The sequence below is a fragment of the Gymnoscopelus microlampas genome, assembly GCF_963454915.1.
Source record: "Gymnoscopelus microlampas genome assembly, chromosome: 7".
Lineage (NCBI taxonomy): Eukaryota > Metazoa > Chordata > Actinopteri > Myctophiformes > Myctophidae > Gymnoscopelus > Gymnoscopelus microlampas.
The window spans coordinates 14,610,152-14,634,794 of NC_139944.1; the positions used below are offsets into that span (position 1 = coordinate 14,610,152).

At 40.7% G+C, this 24,643-nt stretch overlaps 2 protein-coding genes across 3 annotated transcripts; one reads left to right on the forward strand and one right to left on the reverse strand.

Moving 5' to 3' along the window:
• The first annotated feature begins 209 nt into the window (after positions 1-209).
• Positions 210-10,351, forward strand: ccndbp1 (cyclin D-type binding-protein 1). 2 transcript variants are annotated; one of them, XM_084062756.1, is made up of 12 exons: positions 210-367; positions 1,074-1,133; positions 1,619-1,698; positions 2,055-2,136; positions 2,775-2,871; positions 3,957-4,030; positions 4,255-4,331; positions 4,492-4,754; positions 5,555-5,615; positions 5,880-5,926; positions 6,964-7,082; positions 10,265-10,351. In XM_084062756.1, exons 1-11 carry the CDS (start codon positions 256-258, stop codon positions 7,073-7,075), a joined length of 1,065 nt encoding a protein of 354 aa, XP_083918882.1. In that variant the 5' UTR covers positions 210-255; the 3' UTR covers positions 7,076-7,082; positions 10,265-10,351. The 2 variants fall into 2 exon arrangements, with proteins under 2 accessions (XP_083918882.1, XP_083918881.1); XM_084062755.1 differs by lacking the exon at positions 10,265-10,351 and having other exon boundaries at positions 6,964-7,301.
• LOC311049249 (nectin-1-like) lies at positions 8,295-13,466 on the reverse strand. The gene is made up of 6 exons (XM_084062759.1): positions 13,049-13,466; positions 12,020-12,113; positions 10,792-10,946; positions 10,408-10,522; positions 10,202-10,305; positions 8,295-10,060 (listed from the first exon to the last, which is right to left on the reverse strand). Coding segments are annotated over exons 1-6 (702 nt in total). The 5' UTR covers positions 13,281-13,466; the 3' UTR covers positions 8,295-10,058.
• Between the last annotated feature and the right edge of the window lie 11,177 nt (positions 13,467-24,643).

Genomic DNA, 24,643 nt, shown 5'->3' on the forward strand with positions numbered 1-24,643 from the left:
TAAAATATTCCACATTTAATTGCAAATAGCAGATCTACAAGTAGTACCTACTTCAATTAGCCAATGCATATCGGTTTATAAAGTGCATGTGGGCCGTAGTCGCTTCTTTTTGGCTTGTTTTCCTAGACCCTGTTGCTTATTTCTCTCACAAAAACCCGGCAACACCGGATGTGGTGTAACGCCTGTAAACGGTCCCCGATACCAAAGTTCCACAACAACACGCAGTCCTCGTGTATTTGATGGTTCAGCGTGAGGATGATGATGAGTGGAGCTGCTGTGGGTGACGATGAGAACATCCGTGGAGATGTCCGTGTTCCTCTGAGGAACCTGCTCAACACCATCCAGTGTGTCAGAGACACGGTCAGAGGTATTAAAGGAGGTTTATAGTCACACACACACACACACACAACACAACAACAACATGGCAGGTTCACGTGCATGCTAATGCTAACCTGCTAGCTAACTAACTAACACATGGGTTTTTAGTTTATTTAACAGGGACTGAAATGTGTGTCCGTCTATACATAGCCCCTACGGAACCTCTCCCTCTGCTGTACGCTCCGAGGGAGAGGTTCCGTGGGAGCTAGTCTATACACACACACACACACACACACACACACACACACACACACACACACACACACACACACACACACACACACACACACACAAATTAATAAATAAATGCATTCCTGTCTTCCCTGATAGTTGGTGAACTAACTGTAACGTTTAGCAGTCTAGCTGTCAGAGTCTTGTCAGAGTCTTCTCTCTCTCTCTCTCTCTCTCTCTCTCTCTCTGTCTGTCTGTCTGTCTGTCTGTCTGTCTGTCTGTCTTAGTTATTTTGTATATCAGTTCCTCCATAGCAGCAGCATTATTTGTGACATGATAGTAGTAGCCTGTATTCAAACAGTTTTTGTCTTTGTCATTTTGATTCTTGATTGATTTTATTTGAGTGTTAAAGTATTATCCACTTGTCCGGCCTACAGGTCAGGACAACACATTAAAGTGTTCAAACACTCTGTGGTTCTCATAATAATCATTATAATAATACTTAATGTTTTTTTTGTCCACAGATGGCGAGTCCAACGATTCTGATGGAGCGTTCAACCTCTCCAACTTCTGGGATACGCTGAGTTGAGTTGTTTACCTGTTCCTTCTCATACAAACGTGATCAATCAGTACAGTGGTTTATATTAACCACTTTCAACCTGGCACTCCTATTTTGGGCGCGTCATTAAAGGCGAAAATTGTCCAAAAATGTAAATCAACATTTGTCTTTTTTTTTTATAATAAAAATCTCACAGTGCATTGCGGTGTGATCTGTAGATCTGCGATGTTCACTAGTTGGTGTAGGGCAAAGTATAGGGTTTACGTTTTATCATTGTCTCATTATTGAAGTTACCTTCCCATAAGCATCATGTTCTCTCTCTTTCTCCCATGTCATGTTTCCCTCCCCGAAACGAGGGAAACGAGATGTGGCGAAAAGAATGACAACCTTTCATTGTGTTTCTCTATTCTAGTTTTCTATCATTCGGCTGACAGCCTCGTCCTTTACTCTGCTTGTCTGCATGTCGTCATGTATAGTACGTCAAAGTAAACATTTCTCTTCTGTTGTCAGACCAGGCAGTGAAGACTGTGTCCCAGGAAGCTACTAAACTCAGCCTGGCCTTCTCCAAACCCCCAGTGCCATCACAAGAGGTCAGAGCATTATTATTATTATTATTATTAGTAGTAGTAGTAGTAGTATATTTTAAATGTCATTTGTGATTGCAGTCAGTAATAAAAGTGAAATTATCCAATGCAATTTGCCACTATCACTGAATGGCAGTAGATTGATTGATTGATTGTTGATCAATCGATCAATCATTGATTGTGTAGAGTGCGGCTTGATACCACTGTGCAGTACTAGAGCATTGTGTTTAGCAACGAGTCATTACACTTATTATTGAATGTCCAATTTCCCTTGTTTTCATTCTCTCTACCTCCCTCATCCCCCCTCCATCCATCTCTTCCTCCCTCCCTCCATTTCTCCCTCCATTTCTCTCTCGCTCCAGGATGGTGAGAGGTTGTCAGAGTCCATTCAGAAGAGCATTCTAACTTTGTCCACTGTTTACTATTGGCTTCCCAAAAGTCAAGGTACAGTGACAGCTCTGTATACGTGTCTGTCTAGCTATACAACCCAGTGTTCACACTTAACCCATTCAAACCGGGAAAGCATCTGAGTCATTTTAGATTTTAGATATACTGTATATATACATATAGCAACATACGTTTTTCTAGCCTGGCATTAACCAGACTGATAACGTGGATTCACTCTCATGCACGTTATCAGTCTGGCCAATGGCAGGCAAACGTTTTTCAGGATTTAGGATCTTAGGATTTAGAACATGGGTTCTCAAAAATAGTAGATCTACAAGCTCACAGCGTGTCACTTTGTGCCGTACTGCAAGCTTGTACATCTACTATTTTTGAACATTTTTGAAGTGTTTGAAAGATTTTGAATTAATTTTGATTTTTTTTAAACACAAATCTTCTCTTCTGGGGGCCCCTGGCACAAAACATTTTCAAATGGGGTCCATGGCAAGTTTGAACTACTGATTTAGAAGTAAGTGTGTGTGTGTGTGTGTGTGTGTGTGTGTGTGTGTGTGTGTGTGTGTGTGTGTGTGTGTGTGTGTGTGTGTGTGTGTGTGTGTGTGTGTGTGTGTGTGTGTGTGTGTGTGTGTGTGTGTGTGTGTGTGTGTGTGTGTGTGCGTGCGTACGTGTGTTTTTTTTAGGCATTAGTCTGCGGCGAGCGATCAGAAACGCCACAGTAAATGTACTGCGGGGAGTCATACAGCTAGTAGAGGTCATCCTGAGTTCACCCTTACAGAGGTACACACACACACTAGAGTTCACCCTAGACTGGGATCAACTTCTTTTGCAGTTTTCTTATCCGGTCTAGAGCGGATATAACTTGGCGTCATCAAGCATGGAAACCAAAAACGCGCTCCTCCAAAATGATTCCTAGCCTGGTAAACCCTCCCTCCGGAAATCTCATTTCCATTTGATTTCAGGAGTGAGTCTGGCCTGATCGCCCATTCTGCAATATTGGCTGTGGGCTGGAGTTGGGAGGGAGTAATACCGTTGACTGACAACCCCTTCAGCCAATGATCGTTGTTCCCCTCCAGCCAATCAGCAGACCTCCAGACTAATGTGACGCAACGGGACTTTTGAGACGGCCATGCCCAAAATAGGTTGCCTTATTCGGATACATGCGTGGCACTGCCCGCCCCTCCCGGTTCTCTACATTTTTATTTTGAAATAGGCTCTGTCATGATTAATTGACCACATATATGAAGTTAAACAACTAAATTCTATCCAAATGATATCTTAAAAGTAAATTCCGTGCCTCAAAAAAGAAGTTTGAGAGCGTTTTAAAACCGAAAGTAAAAAGTGTTAACTGGCCACAGAAACAATGGCGGATCGTTCCATTTTTGTCGGCTGCACTCGGTCCCATTCGGGCTCACTCGTACTCGCCACCTGATTGGCCAACTGTCGCTGTCAATCACAGAACGATGAGCGACGACGCTGATAGGCTCGGTTAGTTGGTAATTCCACTAGAAACCCCCACAATGGGCAATCAGGCCAGACTCACTCCTGGAATCAAATGGAAATGAGATTTCCGGAGGGAGGGTTTACCAGGCTAAATGATTCCCCCTTGACCGGATTAAATTAGTTATTTGATGAATCCGACAAGTTTCTTCAGTTACTTTCTTGGAATACTTTGTTTGGTGTTTCCATCTTTTATTCTAACTCGTAGCGCGACCGGCGAGACTAGACTACCTACTTGATTTGGCATTCGTGTAGGGGAACAACATGCTTTTATTTACTCAACTCTTTTCATTGTGTTAGTTGGAAAGCACTTTGTAACTTTGTTTTCAAAATGTCTGTCTGTCTGTATATCTGTCTGTCTCCAGTCTGTCTCAGGAGCAGTTGAATACAACAGGAACTGTGTGGTCAGCATGCGACCGCTTTGGGCAACTGCCCCAAGGTCAGTACATTCAACAGACCAGAACATGTTATTATTTAGTTGATTCTTCCATGAAAATGATTGTGTATATAATATTACATTATTTGAATATTAAATATTTTAAACATTTAGTTTATGCTTTAGGCCAGGGAAACCTTCTGTTGTTGGTAACATCGTGTGTGTGTGTGTGTGTGTGTGTGTGTGTGTGTGTGTGTGTGTGTGTGTGTGTGTGTTTGTTTCTCCAGATAACAAGGCAGCAGTGTTGCTGGTCCTTTCTTCTCACATAGGAGTGGTCAAAGATGCAATAGAGGAGATTGAGCAGGTGTGTGTGTGTGTGTGTGTGTGTGTGTGTGTGTATATGTAAAAGAAAATAAATAGGCTATATTTGCTGAAATTTTTTGAAAAATGTAGACTACAGTTTCAGGAAACCAATACCAGTGCACATTGGTTGATAATGTGCACTCTCCTCTCCTCTTCTCCAGGCTCTGCTAGAGGTCAACGACCCATTCGGTGACGTCATGGACGACGACATACAGGACGGGGTGGAGCCTCGAGATAACCAGGACACCTATTGGTCGGAGCAAGACCGTCGTGTCATTGGTCCGTGCCAGGGTCTGATGAAGGCGTCGGCGGCCTGTCTGAGGAAGCTGACGGCGGCGGTGAGGAGTAACGGTGACGTCACCACCGCCCAGAACATCGAACAACTGGACGACCTCGCTGATGTCACCAACGACATCAGTCCTGCGTGGGTACCCCACACACACACACACACTCTCACTGAAACACACACCTGCTATTTTCACTACTTATTTTCACTACTTCTAACCATTTCCGTCAATGACAAAGAAAGACAATAAAAAGTTGAGATTACACTTAATTGTCGCAGAGGAATATTTGGTTTCTCAGCCTGCTAAACAACACAACATACAGTAAAGACAGTATGTAGAATCTAGAAAACACTTCCATACTTGCTAACACACAACAACATATTGGCCAGGCAGTTTGTTTAATATAATGCTGCAATGGCTGAGTGGACACAACGTCTATCAAAGCGATGTTTTCCCCATGTCAGAGATCTATATCTCCATATTAAGTGGAAATCCAGTCTAATATTCTAGCAGAATTGAAACTCTCAAAAGATCAGATAATACCTTAAACTCAAGATGCAATATTAGAAGATAATAGAAAGTTTTATTTACAGCGCTGTAACAGTCACACAACATACACCATACACCAGCAAGGCACACCGACAGACAGGCCAACTCTCCCCAGACCGTCAACTCAAAACTGGTCTAAAGTAAAACAACAAACAGTTCTCTATTCAGCCTTTTTCTCATGGCCGTAAAACACGGGCTGTCTGTTCTGCCAGCTGTGAGTGTAGACAGGATACTCCTTACTAGGCTTATCTGAACAGATAACAGTCTAAGCGCTGTTTCTCAGCTCACAGTTTCGGAAAACAAGCTGATCAATATAATTATATAATTTCACTTGTGTAAAGTATAAAGATGCATTGTAAATCTCTCTCCCTCTCTCTGGCTCTCTCAGTGTTGATGACCTGGCACTGAGTTTGTATCCTCCCATGGAGTACAGTGGAGTGGAGAACAATGTACGTACACACACACACACACACACACACACACACACACACACACACACACACACACACACACACACACACACACACACACACACACACACATACACACATACATACATACATACATACATACATACATACATTCATACACACATATACACACACACACACACACAGTTAATTCTGTGCACAAGAATGCAAGATGCAAGAATAATGACCTGGATGTTGTCCAGTGTTTGAAGTCCAGTCTATAGAATGTGTTTCTGTCCACAGGCGTCTAAAGTGGCATCAGTGTTAAAGAAGGTTCTGGGCATCACCAGGTGAGGGCGCTGGACTGTTTACAGAACGGCTGTTAATGATCATGACATTTTAGTTGACAATTAATTGTCCTACTAATAATTGTGATTGATGATTTCATTGTGTTTTTGTCATGGAACATTGGAACATACGTATAAATACAAATTTACATTCCTGTGTTTCCTTTTAAGCTTTGTAAACAGTGGATTAAAGGTCTTAGTCGCCACGATTGATTGATCTTTATAAGATTAAAGACTATTAGAACGCGTCAAACTCATTTAGTTGAGAAGCATCTTCCATAAAACCATAATAGTCTTGGATATTTCATAAAGCAAAGGTTAAAGCCTCAATCTGTGATTTCTTCACCTGGTTGGCAGTATTGTAGAACAGCAGGAACATGGGTTTAGAATGATGTGTCGTGAGATTTGTTTTCGCTTGAATCCCTGTTACTCTCTTTAATGTTATTCATTTGAGGGTGGCGGAAGTTGTTATTTATTTATTTTTATTTTCTTTTGTTAATTAGAAAATAATTAGAAAATTGTGTTATTTCAGTAACAGGGGTCTCCCTGTCTGTTTACTGGCTAGTTGGTAAACAGAAAATACATTTTCAGGTTGGGAGAAAGACTCATTCAGGATACAGGATAAACAAGTGAAAGTGATGAAAAGAAAAAAAAAAGATTGCTCTCTCTGTCACAGGTCTAGTCACGTAAAGCTCTCTCTCTCTCAGTTCGAGTCATGTATAAAGGTCTCTCAGTTCGAGTCATGTAAAGGTCTCTCAGTTCGAGTCATGTATAAAGGTCTCTCAGTTCGAGTCATGTAAAGGTCTCTCAGTTCGAGTCATGTATAAAGGTCTCTCAGTTCGAGTCATGTATAAAGGTCTCTCAGTTCGAGTCATGTAAAGGTCTATCTCAGTTCGAGTCATGTAAAGGTCTATCTCAGTTCGAGTCATGTAAAGGTCTATCTCAGTTCGAGTCATGTAAAGGTCTATCTCAGTTCGAGTCATGTATAAAGGTCTCTCTCAGGTCTAGTCATGTTAAAGGCCTCTCTCTGTGTGTCTCAGGTCCAGTCATGTGTGTGGAGAGTCAGAGCTGACCTGGGTTCAGTTCCTAGAAGGAGCCATCGACCACAATCTGCAGAAGACCAGACTCCTCATTCAACAACCAGACAGCTAGTCAGTGTGTGTGTGTGTGTGTGTGTGTGTGTGTGTGTGTGTGTGTGTGTGTGTGTGTGTGTGTGTGTGTGTGTGTGTGTGTGTGTGTGTGTGTGTGTGTGTGTGTGTGTGTGTGTGTGTGTGTGTGTGTGTGTGTGTGTGTGTGTGTGTGTGCGAAATCAAGTCAAGTGCATTAATACAGGAATAGAAATGTGTTTTTATGTTGGGAATGCCAAGGAATATGAATAAAAGTGTATTTCTCCTGTTACATACTAATTTCCGGACTTCCAGTAGAATTATTTCTAGCATAAATGAAAACGCAAATGATTCAGATAAAACACCTCGACTCAGGTTTCAGTAATAACGATATAGATATAGTCATTTCAGGAACCAGACAGAGACCAGAATCCTCATTGAAGCACAGATTTATTAAGTAGCTGCAGCGAGTTGACATAAGGTACTGAAGTTGTTGCATCAGGATAACATAGTGAAGTACATGCTTTTATAACTAGGGCCCTTCCCTTTGAACCTCCTAACTACGTCACATTTAAAACACAAGAAATAGGTCCTGAAATCACTGACTTGTGAGGTGTTCGTCTACTCAGCTCTTGGCACTCTGTATTCTGCAAACCTATTGAAATTAATCCTCTTGATACGAGGAGCTGAAGAATGGATATGTTAACTCTGGATGCTGCAAGTCCTTATCCAGCATCCTGCGAACCACACATGGTACCACCCTCTAGCTCCTTCTGGGACAGTTTTCAGCACAGCCTTTGTTACTTATTACTGCTGACCTTGTCCTACCTACCCTCATAAAACATGTCATAGGGCGTATGTGCCTATTCTGTTACCCATTAAGACCTGAGGCCGCGTCTAGAAAAATTCTGAATCCTAACAGTTTTTCGGAAAAAAAAATAAAAACATTTTCACGATTTCTCAAAAATAGCAGATCAACAAGCTCATAGCGCGGCACTCGGTGCCACGCTATGAACAAATTAAGACATTTAGTCTGCTGAGAGCTAAGAACTTGACTCAAAACGACATTAGATACAGTAACACATCTACCTGCTCTAGAGATGCACCTCTATTCAGGGTTCAGAAAAAATAAAAAATAAAAAAAAATATCACTTACAATACCTTTAAGTGGTTAATGTATGTTTTGTAATAATAATCTAAAGTAACTAGTAAATCAAGTTATGTGGCTTAAAATGTATAAATACAGTTTCCGACAAGGCATTAGGACCCTGCAGCAGTACTGCCGTATAGACAGGCTGCAATGACAAACATGTATTGCTAAAATTAATGTTACCCAGTATGACTTCAACTACGTTATTTTTGATATAATCTTTCACTGGTATATTTTTTCAGAATAACCATTCCACATGAACGTGTTATTACTGTACAACTTCTCTCAACACATACTATTTTTGATCAAAATCATTTCACTTTCACTTGTGTCAGGAAGTACCCACAGTAGCTATAGTGACATAACGACCAATCGACAGACGGGGACATTTACAGTTATGTGGTCGTTCTTGTGCGTATTTCACCTTATTGGGACTATGGGATATGTATTTGTGTTGAGCTTATTATGCTCTCAGACAGGCACATACCTGATTATGGACCAGTGAAATATTAATATCCAATCACAAAACCTCTGTTACTCTACCAAGTATCACAAATCCCATGATGAACGTGAAATGGTACATCTACGTGAAGTCCAATGTTTCTCCAACTTAGAGGCACTGAATATATTATGTAAATATATACAATTCAGTGCCTCTTAGTTGAGAAAGCACATGCTGCCAAAATGGAGATAAGACAAACAAACACAACTGTATGCAGGAGTGTGAGAAGCGGTCATGGTTTTCTTACGTTTCAGATGTGATTGAAGGGAGAGCTTTTTCAACACAGAGCTCTGCTCTAGATTGGTAGATTTGGGGGCTGCTGTAGCTTAGTGGGTAGAAAGGCTGTCTGGTAATGCGAAGGTCACTGGTTCGCCTCCAGGCCCCAGTCTATGTGTCAAAGTGTCCATGAGCAAAATGTATAAAAGTGTATAAGCATGTTTATTTTCATACAATATACAGTATATACCTGTGGCGCAAAATTTATATTGTGTGACTATATAATATGGCAGCTTTCATCATGCTTGGACAGAACCATTGGCATATAGGCACTTGCATAGGAAACCAAATTCCCAGTATGAGTCAGGTTTAGGCTAATAGATCCCTCTTTCACTACCACTGTACTACATTATAACCGCCGCCATCCCTTTACTTGGAAGGACTTTGAATAACACTGGATCCCCCCCCCCCCTTTTTACATTATGTCTTACAAAACAGTAGTCTGAATTTTAGCATTCTATTCTTACAGTAACAGTACAGTACAGTACAGTATACAGTAGTTTGTTAACATGTATTGGTAGATGTCTGACAGTAGTCATGTTTGGTAGTGGGGTGTAGTATGTTATCAACTGCAAGCGGAGACGATGATGCAACAATGTTGTCAACATGGGCTGACAACTAATCACATTTACCCAATTAATTGCCGCATCGGCGCGGAATGCTGCCCTGTGGTTCACCACTTGCAGCCAACACCACACCACACCCCACTGCCACTAAGTGGTACCATTTAACCCATTCAATCCGGGAACGCATACTGTGTCATTTTAGTTTTTTAGCTATAACCATTATATTATGCTTTGGGATTTATTTTTATTTTTATCGTGAACATTTCGGTGCCGCGCTATGTATATCTACTATTCTTGAATAGCCAAAGAAATCTTAAAATGAAACAGATGCGTTCCCGATCTTAATGGGTTAAAAGGATCATGTCATGAAACAGAGACACTTTGCAATAATGCAGATGCCAACAGCTCTTCCTCTGCTTCGGTCCACTGATTACCTGTGACAGGACTGTATTGATGTTAAGAGAATGAGACACTACTGCATCCATGTTGTCCAAAAGTGGCTCCTCTCTTTCTTCTTTTTGGACATTCCAGAGATCTCTAAGATAAATCAATCAATCAACGATTCAAAATAAATTATTTTTATGAATGCATGCATCCATGATCAAAATAAAACAACAAAAAACCAAACAAACTAAGTTCTTGAAATAATTAAGCTTCATGTCAAATGAAATGGTTTACATGATTGTGTCTCTCGATCTCCTTCTTCTTCTTCTCTCTGGTTCTCATCATGTTGGTCGTTAGGAGATCTTGCGGGGTGACGGAGAGGCCTCGCTTCTTCTCTCCTAGTCAAGTAATCATCAATTTATACAACAAATACTTCATGGATATGTTTTTAGCATTTTTTCAGAGTATCTAAAATACAAATATGTGCTACTGATAGTTACCAGGGTAGAGCTCCGTGTTTTTGCTTGTAGAACCACAAGGCAACACCAGCAGCAGCAACAGCAACAATAATCACAATAAAAATGATAAATAGAGTCCAACAGGTAGTGCAGGGTCCTAAAGGAGCAGAAGACAGAGATTAACACAAAAGGGCATGTTAGGACTTTGTGGGGTTCAGTGTCTTGCTCGTGGACACTTTGACACATAGACATAATATAAAAGTGATACTAGAAAGCAAAGACCTTAGGTTTTGGTTCGCTCTCAAATTACAGTAACTTCACAGCTTGCTAAAACAGGTACAGCATAAATGTAATCTCTTCCTCCACAACACTCTAAACTTAAGTTCCCCTGTGATTTAACGTCTCTCTCTAATGCATATTTCTCACCTGTGTCATAGTACACATAGAGAGACGCATATTTTTGTCCATAAGGGTTGGATGCCTCACAGACGTAGAGACCTCCCAGGTCAGAGGTGAGGCTGATGAACTGCAGCCTGCCTCCCTCTGCACTGATCCCAGACCTGGGCAATGACTGGTTCTTTCTACATCAGAGACACACACAGCAATACTAAATTCAAATTGAATCTTTTGGTCTAATGACATAAGTGTTGAAGTTACTTATAAATAATACCATTCTACTGAATATGGTAGGGGTCGGGAACAAAGGCTGACCGAAGGCCAGTTCTTTCCTAAGCCATTGTATGGCAAGACCAAGAGGAAATGTAGTTAATTAAAAAGGGAAAAGGAACATTTTGTCTAGAGGGAGAACAAGGGTCATAACCCAAACAGGGAAGAACAAGAGCTCTTTCATAGAACAGGCCGGGCTCTTACATAATTCAAGGTCTCTTCTTAGATGCAGAAGAGAGAGAAACAGCATACTGTCTAAAACTTTACGGCATGTGGAACACAGTTTTCTTTCACAAGAGAAGGGTTTTATTCAAAAGTCTAAAAGTTGACAGAGCATTAAAATAAAAAATGGAAAAAGAACTATGCGTTCATCCTACCCAGTTTCATTAATGCAAAGCCTTATTCATTATTGTTCCTGTCATTCAGTCTCAACATCGATAAGTATAATAAGCCTTCTTTAGGTGGGGTTAGATTCTCTATTTGATATAACAACCTTATTACAGTAGTTCTCAAACTTTTTAGTGTCAAGGACCCCCACATTTATATATATATTTGGCCGCGGACCCCCGACTGAAAATGTTTTTATTTTATTTTAAATAAAACAGCCTATTGTATGTGCCACTGCAAGTCATACATTGTAAATTATTTACAAAATATTACCAAACTTTGTCACCTCGACATAATGCATGCATATTAATATGAAATGAAGTATTTTGGTCCAATGACATTCAGTGTTGATGGTATTTCTAAATACCTATATGGTGTCAGTCTCGCTGAGGTTGAGTGTACATTGGTACCGTACATTTGTGTACATAGATACAAAATAAACTTAACAAGAAATCATTACATCAGACAGCGTGGCCATTTCAACTTTCGAGTGTGTGTGTGAGCATTCAGGTTTAACACATGTAAAGATGTAATGTAAATATAATGTAAATATGTGTGCCGAGACTTAACATTTGCATTTTAACTGGTTTGTTGAAACTACCTGCTCCAGGTGTACGTAGCTGTTGGACTGGAGTCAGACACACACTCCAACCCATGTTTGGATGTTTCACGGATGTTCACAGACAGAGGTGCATCTGCAAGAAAGAATATGAAAGTGACATACAGTAACAGTGTAGACAAGACAATAGTTATGAATGATGTCAGTAACACCCATAAACAGGAGATAATGGCACCCATGTACAGTAGAATCTAGATAAGCTGCAATGTACAACTGGTGCACACGATTATCAATAATAGCCACATTCTGAACTGGAGATAATAGCATTATTATATAAATAATGCTGCAACTGACTTTAAGATGAATGGCTCTTTTGAATATCCACACTGACGCCTTGTGACTCCTGCTTGATGGATTGTTTTGCATCGCCAATCATTTACTGTTCCACCAGGTTAGAGTTCTCAGTCATGGTTTATATATATTCGACACTCATTAATCATTAATCCCACTCATTAGACACTCAGGAATGTGTCCTTTAAAAAAAACAGATGAAAGTGGCACACATAGTTTCACACGGTGGAATCTACCCACACCTATAATAATACAATACTATGTTACTTTAATTGTAACTCTGTATTGTGACACATAGGAGAGTGTATAAGCTATGGGTCTAGGGCTGTCACGAAAATTGAAGTTGATGATTATCATACAAATTATTGCAATTAACAATTTAATTGTGTTTTTGGCATTAAACATTGTAATGTATGAATACAAATGCAATTTCTGTTTGGCCTTTTAGACTCGTAATCAGATATGACAAATAACTTAAATATACAAAGAAATTACAGACATATTTAATAATATTACACTTTACTTCTTTTTTTTTTACGGTGGCAATGGCCATTTCTGCCATTTTTGGAAAATGTTTGAAAATGTATGAATATTTCTCAACATGGAAACGATGATGCCGATCATGCACTTTTTTTTCGATTATCTCAAATAATTGCGATTAGGCGATGATGTAATAATTGTGACAGGCCTACATAGGTCAACGGGTGAAGGTATACCCACAGTGGACCATGATGGTGAAGGGCAGGGTGTCTTCTGTTGCCAGGGCTTGTTGCTTGACCACACACTGGATGACGAAGTGGTTGGTATTTATGGTTGGTATGCCGACCAGATGGCTAACTGTGGTGGTGGTGCCGTTGGCATGTTGAGTGGAGTTGGTCTCTGCCCTCAGAGATTCTCCAGAAGACCCAGTGTCCCAGGTCACCTCTGCAGGAGGTTTGGCACCAGCAGCCATGCAGCTCGCATATGTGACCCAATCGTCACCCACAACAGGAACAGGAACTTCACCTTTCAGGCTGGTGACTGGAGGGACTAGGAGAGTTGTACAAGCAGTTAAGTAGCAACAACAGTCTATCCAATGTTAAGTTGCATACCTTATCAAAGTATTTGATCCAGCCAAAGTTTATCCTGTGAAAAAAGGAAAATATTTCTAATTTCAAATGGCTATCATGTAGCATAGGGCTATCATATGCGAGGGATAATTGACGGCCAGCCGGTCATTGTTGAGAAATAAAACCCGACAGGGTGATTAGGCACTTACCCTGAAGGGGATTATTTCTCAACAATGACCGCCTGGCCATCAATTATCCTGCTTATTACACGGCTACTTAATAAATTAATTAATAAATTGACCTAAAAGTAACAACAAAATGAAGTATTTCCTTGCTTACGGATATGAAATTCCATAATTGTTGCACTGGGTGGACACGATCGCCTCGGAAAACAAGTAAGTAAGTAGTAAACAAGAATACATTTTCGGCTACTGCATCGTCTAGTTCTTGCTTCAAATGTTTTCAAAAACATTCTTGAGAGTAATGTTTAGCTGTACATGACATTGCGTGTTTGTTTACATGGCTGTCATGTTGGATACGGCACAAAATCAAGCAGCGCAGCAGGTGCTCTGAGTCTTTGATTAGACAGCGGCCTGTTATAGAGCTCATTGGTCTTATACAGAAATAACACGCAGCTGAATTCAGTGATTGACCAATCAGAATCAAGCAAATCTAATTCATCAAATATAAACATTGGTTTATTAGCAATAAATGAAACATAAAGCAGTTCCCTTTGATCAATATGTCTGTCTGTCTGTCTGCCTGCCTGCCTGCCTATCTATCTATTCCAGGGATCTCTGTATGTATTTCTGTATCTCTAACTGTCCTTTGCATATCTCGAGAACCGTTAATCCGATTAACTTTACACTTGGTGTGCGTATAGCTGAGGACCCAAGGATGTGCAAAGTCCAAGTGTGAAGTCGATCAGATAAGTGGTTCTCCAGAACCGACCCGGCCTGCTCTGAGCTCGCTCAGATCATCTGATCCACATGAGTTATCTTCATTATACAACAGAGAACTTTAATATGTGCCAATTTGATCATGTTATAAAAAAGGTATTTTATACCAAGCACTGCCAAAGGTATTTCTGTCCTGTAGGATCCACTTGGGAAGAGAGTGAAGATGCAGGTGTAGACTCCTTCATCTGACAATTTGACATCAGATAAATGGATAGTTCCATTGTTTTCTTTTAAACTCCCGGTGAAATTGAATCTATAGTCAAGACCATTGACAAGCTCCGGCCCATGCTCCGGTGAAATGGTGAAGAAGTCATGCACTACCGGCTTTTGTCTGGTTTTCTTCTTCCAGAAAATCTGAGAGATGTCATCATCTGCAGGTTTCCCAGTCAGTGTGCAGGGTAAGGAGATATTCTGTCCTTGTACTGCCGTTTGCTTTCCTCCAATCACCTTGATACCTGGACAACATAAAGGATGTTTTATTAAGGTCTATTGTGGATGTAGGATGGAACTCTATAGTATGAACACTATGAAAATGTGCTTGATTTATGAAATGTTTAGTGACAGTACAACCTACAGTACACCCATAAGGTTCAAGGTTCAAGGTCTTTATTAGTGTCCCAAGAGGGCAATTAGGTTTACAGCAAAGAGGTAGTAGTAGTGTAGGAGCCAATATGGGTGTTTTTGATTTATTTGATTTATATTCCTTATTTGGTGGTGTCATTGCACTGCCAAGCCACAAGGGAGCATATGGCGCATTGGTGGTGGTTCACGTCACCTACTCAATGATATAATGAACACACGTGTGCAACTCCGGTGTGTTTGGACTCGGAGAGAAGCAACAGTTCTTACCGCACGCACGTTACACTTAGGAATTTAGGAAACAAACATAGAAAGAAAAGGAATTAGGAAATACACACACAAGGGTGACTTTGGGGTATTATTATTATTGCCGATACAAGTGCTACAATGGAAGGAGCCAGGCTGGAGTGAGCGAGGCGAGCGCGTCAAGAACAAACTTTTGGTGAGTCCAAACGCCACCGTGACCGAACTGAAGGCGGTATTGGGCCAAATTTAGTTCAATCACTACAAAAGTAAGAACTATATCTCTATGGAGAGGACATTGAGGACATCGTTGGATCGTTTATGTTCACAATGAGGACAGCGTGGGACTTCAAATGAGGACATCGAAGGATGGAAATCGTTTTCATTTGAGGACTTCGTTGGATTGTTTACGTTGCTTTGGACAATTAGGTATTGCGACGGCATTATTTAACGGATGAACGTAATCTGCAACGCTAAAAGAAGACATTGATTGTGGTGGGTGTGTCCTTTCCTTTCTTTAACGCTGCCTGAAGTTTTGGAACAGTATTGGGCTGTATTTAGGTGGCGAGTTGAAAGACAAAGAGGAATTTATCCATCGAATTGATGTGTGCATTTTGTATGCGTTTGCGTTTGATGTCTGTTTGATTATAGGAACTATAAGCCCGCGTCAAATTAAAATGGACGGGGCAGAGGATTTGGATAAAGACAATGCACCCCCCGCTGGGGATTCCGAAGCCGTTAAAACCCAGGAGGATGGAACGGAAAAGAGGCCAATTACAATGACCGAAAAAGGGTTACAAATGTACATTGAAAATATTCAAAAAGAGAGAAAAGCTAAATTTGCTAAAGCAAGTAAGCTGTTAAAAGAAATTGAGAATCATATGCAAACAAATGAAGTGAAAGAGGTTCAAATGGGTTTGAAACAGTTTCAACTCAGTTGTGAGGGTGCTGCTGAATCGCACCAGCAGTTGCTTAAATTACCACTCCCAGAAGGAGAGTATAAAAAGCAGGATTATTGGTTTAAAACAAAAACAGGTTTAAATAATCAGTTTGTAAGTCTTGTGACACGGTGGCTGTCTGCTAATGCTAATGATGATGATGATAATGAGAACAATGAGGACGTTATTGTTAATCCAGAAGACAGTATATCAAACATTTCCAGGAAACTCTCAAAGACAAATGTCTCAAAAATAAGTACTACTTCCTCAGCTTATCGAAAAGCTCAAGCAGAGAAGGCTGCATTGCTTGAGCGTGCTGCTGCACTAGGAGCTAAGCATGCATTGGAGGTGGAGGAGGAAAATATAAAAAGGAAAAAAGAAAAATTGGCCATGGACACTGATATAGCTGCTGCAAATGCAAAGATGCAGGTGTTGGAAGGAAGTGGTGTATCTATTGGAGCCAAAAGCAAAGGTGATGGCATGAACGCATACCTAGTCAGCTCAAAACAACAGCAAACTTTAATTGAACCAAATATCACATCAAAAGAAAAGCAGCCTGCATCATTGCAGGCCACGGAAGGGCCTCAGATCAGATCAACAACTCAACCTACATATACACTTGCATATTCACAGGACGCTCGACCAAAGGAACCCAGACAAACACGTCAGCCACATCTACAATACGAAACAACACCAGATGAAAGGCCTAATCGAGGACAGCAAGCTCTCTCACTTGGAGCAATGGATGCTGCTGAATCTCAGCCACCCAGTAGACCTCAAAGAACCTCAAGGGACCACCAACATCAAAGTCAATCTCAAACTAACAGGAGCAATGCTGCTGATTTAATTTTGCCATCTTCACGTAGTGTTAACAGTGAAAGTAACATCCACAGCTTACTAAGGACACAAAATGAAATCACTGCATTATTAGTCAAACAACAGGTTGCTGCCATGTTGCCTGAAAGAGAAATCCCAGTGTTCAGTGGCGATCCCATGGAATATAGAACATTTATCAAGTCTTTTGAACATTCAATTGAAAAGAAAACTGACAATAGCCAGGACTGTCTCTACTACTTAGAGCAGTATACTAAAGGAAAACCTAAAGAGCTTGTGAAAAGTTGTCAATACTTACCCCCAAATCAAGGTTACGAAAGAGCCAAATTACTGCTAAAAACTCATTTCGGCAATGAAAGTAAAATAGCTTCAGCTTACATGGAAAAGGCTTATGCTTGGCCTTTAATCAAGCCAGAGGATGTCAGTGGCTTTCAGTCTTTTGCTTTCTTTCTACGGGAATGTTGTACTGCTATGGAGGAAATCGAGAATATGGAAGAATTAAATATCACATCTAACATCAGATCGATAATCATGAAATTGCCATACAGACTTAGAGAGCGATGGAGAGTTGTGGCCTGTGAGCTACAGGAGCGCAGAGGCTACAGAGCTCTGTTTCCAGATCTGGTTAATTTCGTTGAGAAACAAGTAAAAATAATGTCTGATCCTTTATTTGGTGATATTCAAGGCAAAGGCAAAGTTGACACTGACAAAAAGAGCTTAAATGTCAAAAGTCAAAAGTACAAAGGAAGCAGTTTTGCTACTGTAGCAGCTGCTATTGAGCCAGAACAGCCACAAGTGGCACCTGGCAATTCGAAAGAGCTCTGTTTATGCTGTGAAGGAGCACACCTATTGGGGGAGTGCTACAAGCTGAAAAGGAAGATGCACAAGGATAAAATTGTCTTTCTAAAGGAGAAAGGCATTTGCTTTGGCTGTTTAAAAGTAGGACACATGAGCAAAGACTGTAAAGGGCGGCTCATTTGCAATGTGTGTAATGCCAAACACCCCAGCATCCTTCACATTCAGTTTAAAGAAAGAGAGAGCAAAACAGTTCAGCAACAGGAAGCACCAGTGAGCAGTGCTATTGTAACAATGGAATCATGTGGGCATACAGGGGCCGGACAGGAGGATAATTGTGTTCTCTCAATTGTGCCTGTACAGGTGAAATCACAAAAGGGTGATAAAATGGTACAGACATACGCCTTCTTAGACCCAGGAAGCACAGCTACTTTTTGTACTGAGAATTTATTGAAACGGTTAAACTTAACAGGAACACGTAAAGAAATACTGCTCCGCACAATGGGGCAACACAAAGTTGTAACTTGTAGTGCATTTAAGGGATTGGAAGTGTGCAAGCTTGATGGTGATCAATTTCTTCACCTCCCAGAAGTAATCACACAACAAACCATGCCCGTATCTAAAAACAATGCTCCTAAACAAAAGGAAGTACAGAAATGGCCATACTTGAACAAAATCAAAATCAAAGAAATTGACAAGGACGTGGATCTACTCATAGGAACGAACGCTCCCCATCTAATGGAACCACTGGAGGTTATCAACAGTCGCAAAAATGGACCTTACGCTGTGCGAACCCAATTAGGATGGGTCGTTAATGGACCGCTAAGAAGTGGAAATGACAACAGTGATATTGTAACTGCAAATAGGATTTCTGTTGCCAAAATTGAGGAGCTGTTAATTTCACAATACAATCAGGATTTCAATGAAAAGTCAACGGAGGAAAAACTTGAAATGTCAAGGGAGGACTTGAAATTCATGGACATCATGGAGAAATCAGTCAAACTTAAGGAAGGCCATTACTGCTTGGATCTACCATTTAGAAGTGATAACATCACTATGCCTAACAACCGCAACATTGCTGTGCAGCGTCTGCAGAATTTAAAGCGGAAATTCAAAAGAGACTTGAAATATCAGCAAGACTATGCAGCCTTTCTAGGTGACGTTATCGACAAAGGATACGCTGAGATTGTTCCACCACATCAATTACAGCGTAATGACAATAAGACATGGTACCTCCCTCATCATGGAGTATACCACCCCCAAAAGAAATCATTGAGAGTAGTTTTTGACTGTGCAGCAGATTTTCAAGGTGTCTCGCTTAACAGCCAATTACTGCAAGGACCAGACCTTACTAACACTCTGCTTGGAGTTCTCTTAAGATTTAGAGAAGAACATGTGGCCTTAATGGCAGATATACAAGCGATGTTCCACCAGGTCAGAGTGTCAGAAAAAGACATAGATTTTCTCAGATTTTTGTGGTGGCCTAAAGGAGACTGCTCTAAAGATCCAGTAGAACATCGAATGCTGGTGCATCTGTTTGGTGCTACCTCATCCCCCAGTTGCGCTAATTATGCCCTTAAGAAAACAGCAGAGGATAACAAAGATTCTTTCCCTCCAATAGTGTGTGACACTGTCTATCATAACTTCTACGTGGATGATTGCTTGAAATCACTACCATCAAAGGAAGAGGCAATGCAAATGGTACAAGACCTGGCTAATATGCTTCAGAAAGGAGGATTTCATCTTTCAAAATGGATTGCTAACAGTCGCACAGTGTTGACATCTATTGCAGAGGAGAAAAGATCTAAGACCACCAGAGATCTAGATTTGGATAAGGATGACTTGCCCATGGAACGAGCTCTTGGACTGTACTGGTGTGTGGAAACTGACACATTTCAGTTTAGAACATCTGTGGAACCACGCCCATGCACCAGACGTGGCATCTTATCTGTGATTAGTTCCATCTATGATCCCTTAGGCTTTTTAGCTCCGTTCATTCTCCCACCTAAACGGTTGCTGCAAGAAATGTGTAGGAAAAACATCAGCTGGGATGAAGAGGTACCTCAGACAACTTCTCGACAATGGCAAGAATGGTTGGCAGAGCTGAAAAAGATGTCGGAGTTTAAGGTGCAGCGGTGCATCAAAGATAAATACTCTGGACTGCCAGAAAGTGCACAATTGCATCATTTTTCAGACGCAAGTGAATATGGTTATGGAACCGTGTCTTACATTAGACTAACATTTAAAACGGGAGCACAAGTTTCTTTTCTATTAGGAAAGTCTAGAGTTGCTCCAATGAAACAAACCACGATTCCCAGACTTGAGCTCACGGCTGCTGTGTTAGCAGTGCGTGTCGACAAAATGCTGAAGAAGGAGCTTTCATTTCAGTTGAAACCATCCGTATTTTGGACGGACAGCATGACAGTACTCAAGTACATCGCAAGTGAAACTACAAGGTTTCTAACCTTTGTAGCGAATAGAGTGGCTATCATAAGAGAAGCGACAGACCTCTCACAGTGGAGATATATCAACTCAAAGACCAATCCCGCTGATGATGCTTCCAGAGGGTTGTCTGCAGATCGCTTTCTGACTTGTAAGAGATGGATCAAGGGCCCAGAGTTTCTTCTGAAGGCAGAAGAGGAATGGCCAAAACTCACTGTGGAGCCCCATCCAATTTCCATTGATGACCCAAATGTCAAAAAGAATGTTCATGTGAATGTCATAACTGTGAATGATTTAAAGAATGCCACACAACAGCTGTTGTGCTACTTTTCAGATTGGACTAGACTAAGAATTGCGGTAGCTTGGTTTCTCAAATTCAAAGACACTCTGCTTAAGCTTGCAAGATGCAGAAGAGAAATGCAAGCCTCTGATCAAAACGATTCAAAAATGACTAAACTTAAAGCTGAACTTGGTGGACAGTCAGTAACTGTGGAAGATGTTTCAAAGGCTGAGATTGAAATTGTTCGTTTTAGCCAGAGAGAGAGATTCCCAATGGAAGTTAGCAACTTGGAAAAGGGGAAAGCTGTAAAAGGCAACAGTGACATTTCCCGATTGGACCCTGTGTTCGAGAATGAGCTGTTGAAAGTAGGAGGCAGGCTCAGTAAGGCAGCCATGCCTGAAGAAGTTAAACACCCTGTGATTCTGTCCAAAGATCAGTTTGTTTCAAAACTCATTCTACAACACATTCATACCCTCTTAGGACATGCTGGGCGAAACCATATGCTTTCTACACTTAGAAAGAAATATTGGATCACAAATGCCAATGCAGCATGCAGGAAAACAATATCTCAATGTGTTGTGTGCAGACGTTACCAAGGAAAGCTTGGAGAACAAAAAATGGCTGATTTGCCACCAGAAAGACTTATTCCCAACCTACCTCCTTTCACGAACACAGGAGTTGATTATTTTGGACCTATTGAGGTTAAGAGAGGTCGCAACATGGTCAAGCGCTATGGTGTTATATTTACTTGCATGGCTAGTAGAGCCATACACCTTGAAGTAGCGTATTCATTAGATACAAGCTCGTGTATAAATGCTGTGAGAAGATTCATATGTCGCAGAGGCCAAGTAGTACATTTCCGATCTGACAACGGCACAAATTTCGTTGGTGCAGAAAGAGAGCTCAGAGAAACATTGTCATCCTTGGACCACAGCAAAATACAGAAAGCCTTCTTATCAGATGGACTAAAATGGAGCTTCAACACACCTGCAGGATCTCATCATGGAGGAGCATGGGAACGTCTTATACGTCTTGTTAAGAAAGTGCTCTACTCTGTTCTCAAACAACAACATGTGGATGATGAGGGCTTGCATACCATCCTGTGTGAAATTGAAGCCATTTTGAACGACCGACCTATCACAAAGGTTTCAGATGACCCCAATGACCTGGAGGCGCTCACGCCTAATCATCTGCTACTTTTGAAGAGGAAACCGTTGCTGCCACCTGGACTTTTCAAGGAAGAAGATCTTTACACCAGAAAAAGATGGCGACAAGTTCAGTATATGGCAGACCTATTTTGGAAAAGGTGGTTGAAGGAATACCTCCCACTATTACAGGAAAGACAAAAGTGGAACAAACAAAAGAGAAGCTTTGCTGTTGGTGACTTGGTCATCATTATGGATCCCACTGCGCCAAGAGGTTCATGGCTGATGGGAAAAATAATAGACACTTACCCTGATAAGAGAGGCCTAGTGCGATCAGTGAAGCTAAAGACAAAGACTGGACAGTTGGATAGACCAATCAACAAGATCTGTCTACTGCAAGAAGCCGCAGAGGTTGCAGACAACACCTCTGCTGCACAAACAGTCTAAAGTTCACTTTATTATTGGCTCCATAGGAATTTGTTTTGTTTTTGGTAATTGTTTATCACAATTAAGGGGCCGGTGTGTAGGAGCCAATATGGGTGTTTTTGATTTATTTGATTTATATTCCTTATTTGGTGGTGTCATTGCACTGCCAAGCCACAAGGGAGCATATGGCGCATTGGTGGTGGTTCACGTCACCTACTCAATGATATAATGAACACACGTGTGCAACTCCGGTGTGTTTGGACTCGGAGAGAAGCAACAGTTCTTACCGCACGCACGTTACACTTAGGAATTTAGGAAACAAACATAGAAAGAAAAGGAATTAGGAAATACACACACAAGGGTGACTTTGGGGTATTATTATTATTGCCGATACAAGTGCTACAATGGAAGGAGCCAGGCTGGAGTGAGCGAGGCGAGCGCGTCAAGAACAAACTTTTGGTGAGTCCAAACGCCACCGTGACCGAACTGAAGGCGGTATTGGGCCAAATTTAGTTCAATCACTACAAGTAGTTTAAAACATACAGACAGTACAGGACAACAAGGACGTGAGACATCATAGCATAAACAGAGACCTGGGCGCTCTAGTGCAAGTATAGAAAGACAATAAAAGAAATAAAAAAATAAAAATAAAGGCTACATCCAGAAAGTGCTTCGATATAAAGTGCTGGCATAAAGTGCTTGTTCGTGCACCATTGTCAGACAAATTAAAAGCTCCATCCAGAAAAGTGCTATGATATAAAGTGCTGGCATAAAGTGCTTAATTGTACACCATCATCATCATCATCAACAACAACAACATATCATTCTTTACCTGTTACTAGCAGCGTTGGCTGCATGAATCGAGGCAGGTACAAAAGAGTGCTTATACCTGTTATTCCTAGCACCAGAGGCCTCTAGACGGCGGCCAGATGGCAACATCCTATACTCTGCCTTGAGTGGATGAGCACTATCCTGCTGAATGGCCCTGGTCTTCATAAGCAGCTGGGGGGGGCCATAAATGTAAGAAGAAAAAAAAAGAAGAAAAGGATATCGTCATAATGGATTGACCAAATGTCATAGAATTGTTCCACATGCTATTGGACCAAATATTACATGGCTGGCTACACGAGGCTGGTGCTGCGAGCACATTGAAATTATGATGGGAAAAATAAAGTAATGTTCTCTCAATGAAAAAGAGTCTCCTTAAAGCTTGACTGTCAAAACAACGAGATGAAATGCAGCAGTGAAACGTGGTGTTCTTTAGTCAGGCTACCTTGTGTTGTCTATAAACAAAGAGAAACCTTAATAATAATAATAATAATAATAATAATAATAATAATAATGAATGAAGATGATGATGATGATGAGAATGATAATAATACATCATAATAATAATAATAAGAAGAAGAACAACAACAACAACAACAACAACGATGACGGCAAGAAACTGTGGCTAGCGATGGAGACAGAAAATGCATGCGAGGAAAGCAGATGTGGTCTAAAGTGGATTTATAATGCTTAATCATCATGGAATGTCCCCTTCAGCACTGAGGGAAAAGGCAAAAATAACGAGGAAGCAGTGGAAAATGGAATTAAAAAAAATGTTAAAGTTAAAGTAAAGTTAAAAGCAAAAATGCAATAATACAAGCATACTCTTGACTGTCTTCCACAGCATCAACATCCACAACAGTGTAACGTAGTACAACATGGTGGTAGGCTGTTCTGTCAGGACACAAAAATGTAAAGTGATGATGATTAGTGTTGACACACTGAAATGTTAAATACCAAACATGATGTTTCCCACATGGTAGCCCACAAAAGTCTCTTTTTAACTATTCATTAACCAAACAATAAACTGACCAGAAAGCATTTGCTGAAATTATCTTTCTTAACAGTTAATTATTAATTAAACAATGAACAGGCGAGAAAGAATTTGCTGAAATTATCTTTTGAACAATTAATTAATAACAGGCCAGAAAGCCTTTGTGAAAACATCATGGATCCATCTAGTCTACACTATCCCACAGCTTTCCCCACTAGGCCTAAACCCCGTCTGCAACTTAAGGCTGAAAATAACATCTGACACAAGATAAGATAACATTGAGATCATGAAAAAAAAACTAAACAAACAGCTGCACTCCAGGTGCAACAATGTGAGCATTGTGCTGTGCTTAAGCTAAAAATACCCCAAAGGAATGGCCTTTTTGGCGATTTGTCACTGAACAAATATCATGTAGAGAAGTTCCGTTAACTCGCCAGGATGTAGTGGGACAAAGTTCAGCCCAGGACACTTGGGTAGAACAACCGGATCTCCATATATGCCTATATATGGGCATATCGAGTTTGTTTATGGTTAAGTCTGAGTTATAGTGAAATGCCTATATATGGGCATATCGGGTTTGCTTATGGTTATGTCTGAGTCTTAGTGACATCAAATGCCTATATATGGGCGTATGGGGTTTGTTTATGATTATGCCTGAGTCAGAGTGACCCATCAGCAGCCAATTTTAACATAGGATGTAGGCTACTATTGTCATTTACCATATCTTATTTGGTAAATGACAATATGGCATCATTAAACAAGATACAACATTATAACTTTACCGCCTACAACAATCAAAACAA

Excerpts from the sequence above, each read along its gene's own strand:
- ccndbp1 (XM_084062756.1), top strand. The coding sequence starts at position 256 with ATGATGATGAGTGGAGCTGCTGTGGGTGACGATGAGAACATCCGTGGA. Across the intron at positions 4,755-5,554 it reads ACCAACGACATCAGTCCTGC|TGTTGATGACCTGGCACTGA; the intron begins GTGGGTACCCCA and ends TGGCTCTCTCAG. Across the intron at positions 5,616-5,879 it reads ACAGTGGAGTGGAGAACAAT|GCGTCTAAAGTGGCATCAGT; the intron begins GTACGTACACAC and ends TTCTGTCCACAG.
- LOC311049249 (XM_084062759.1), bottom strand. The coding sequence starts at position 13,280 with ATGGCTGCTGGTGCCAAACCTCCTGCAGAGGTGACCTGGGACACTGGG. Across the intron at positions 12,114-13,048 it reads CTTCACCATCATGGTCCACT|ATGCACCTCTGTCTGTGAAC; the intron begins GTGGGTATACCT and ends TCTTTCTTGCAG. Across the intron at positions 10,306-10,407 it reads AAACACGGAGCTCTACCCTG|GAGAGAAGAAGCGAGGCCTC; the intron begins GTAACTATCAGT and ends TTACTTGACTAG.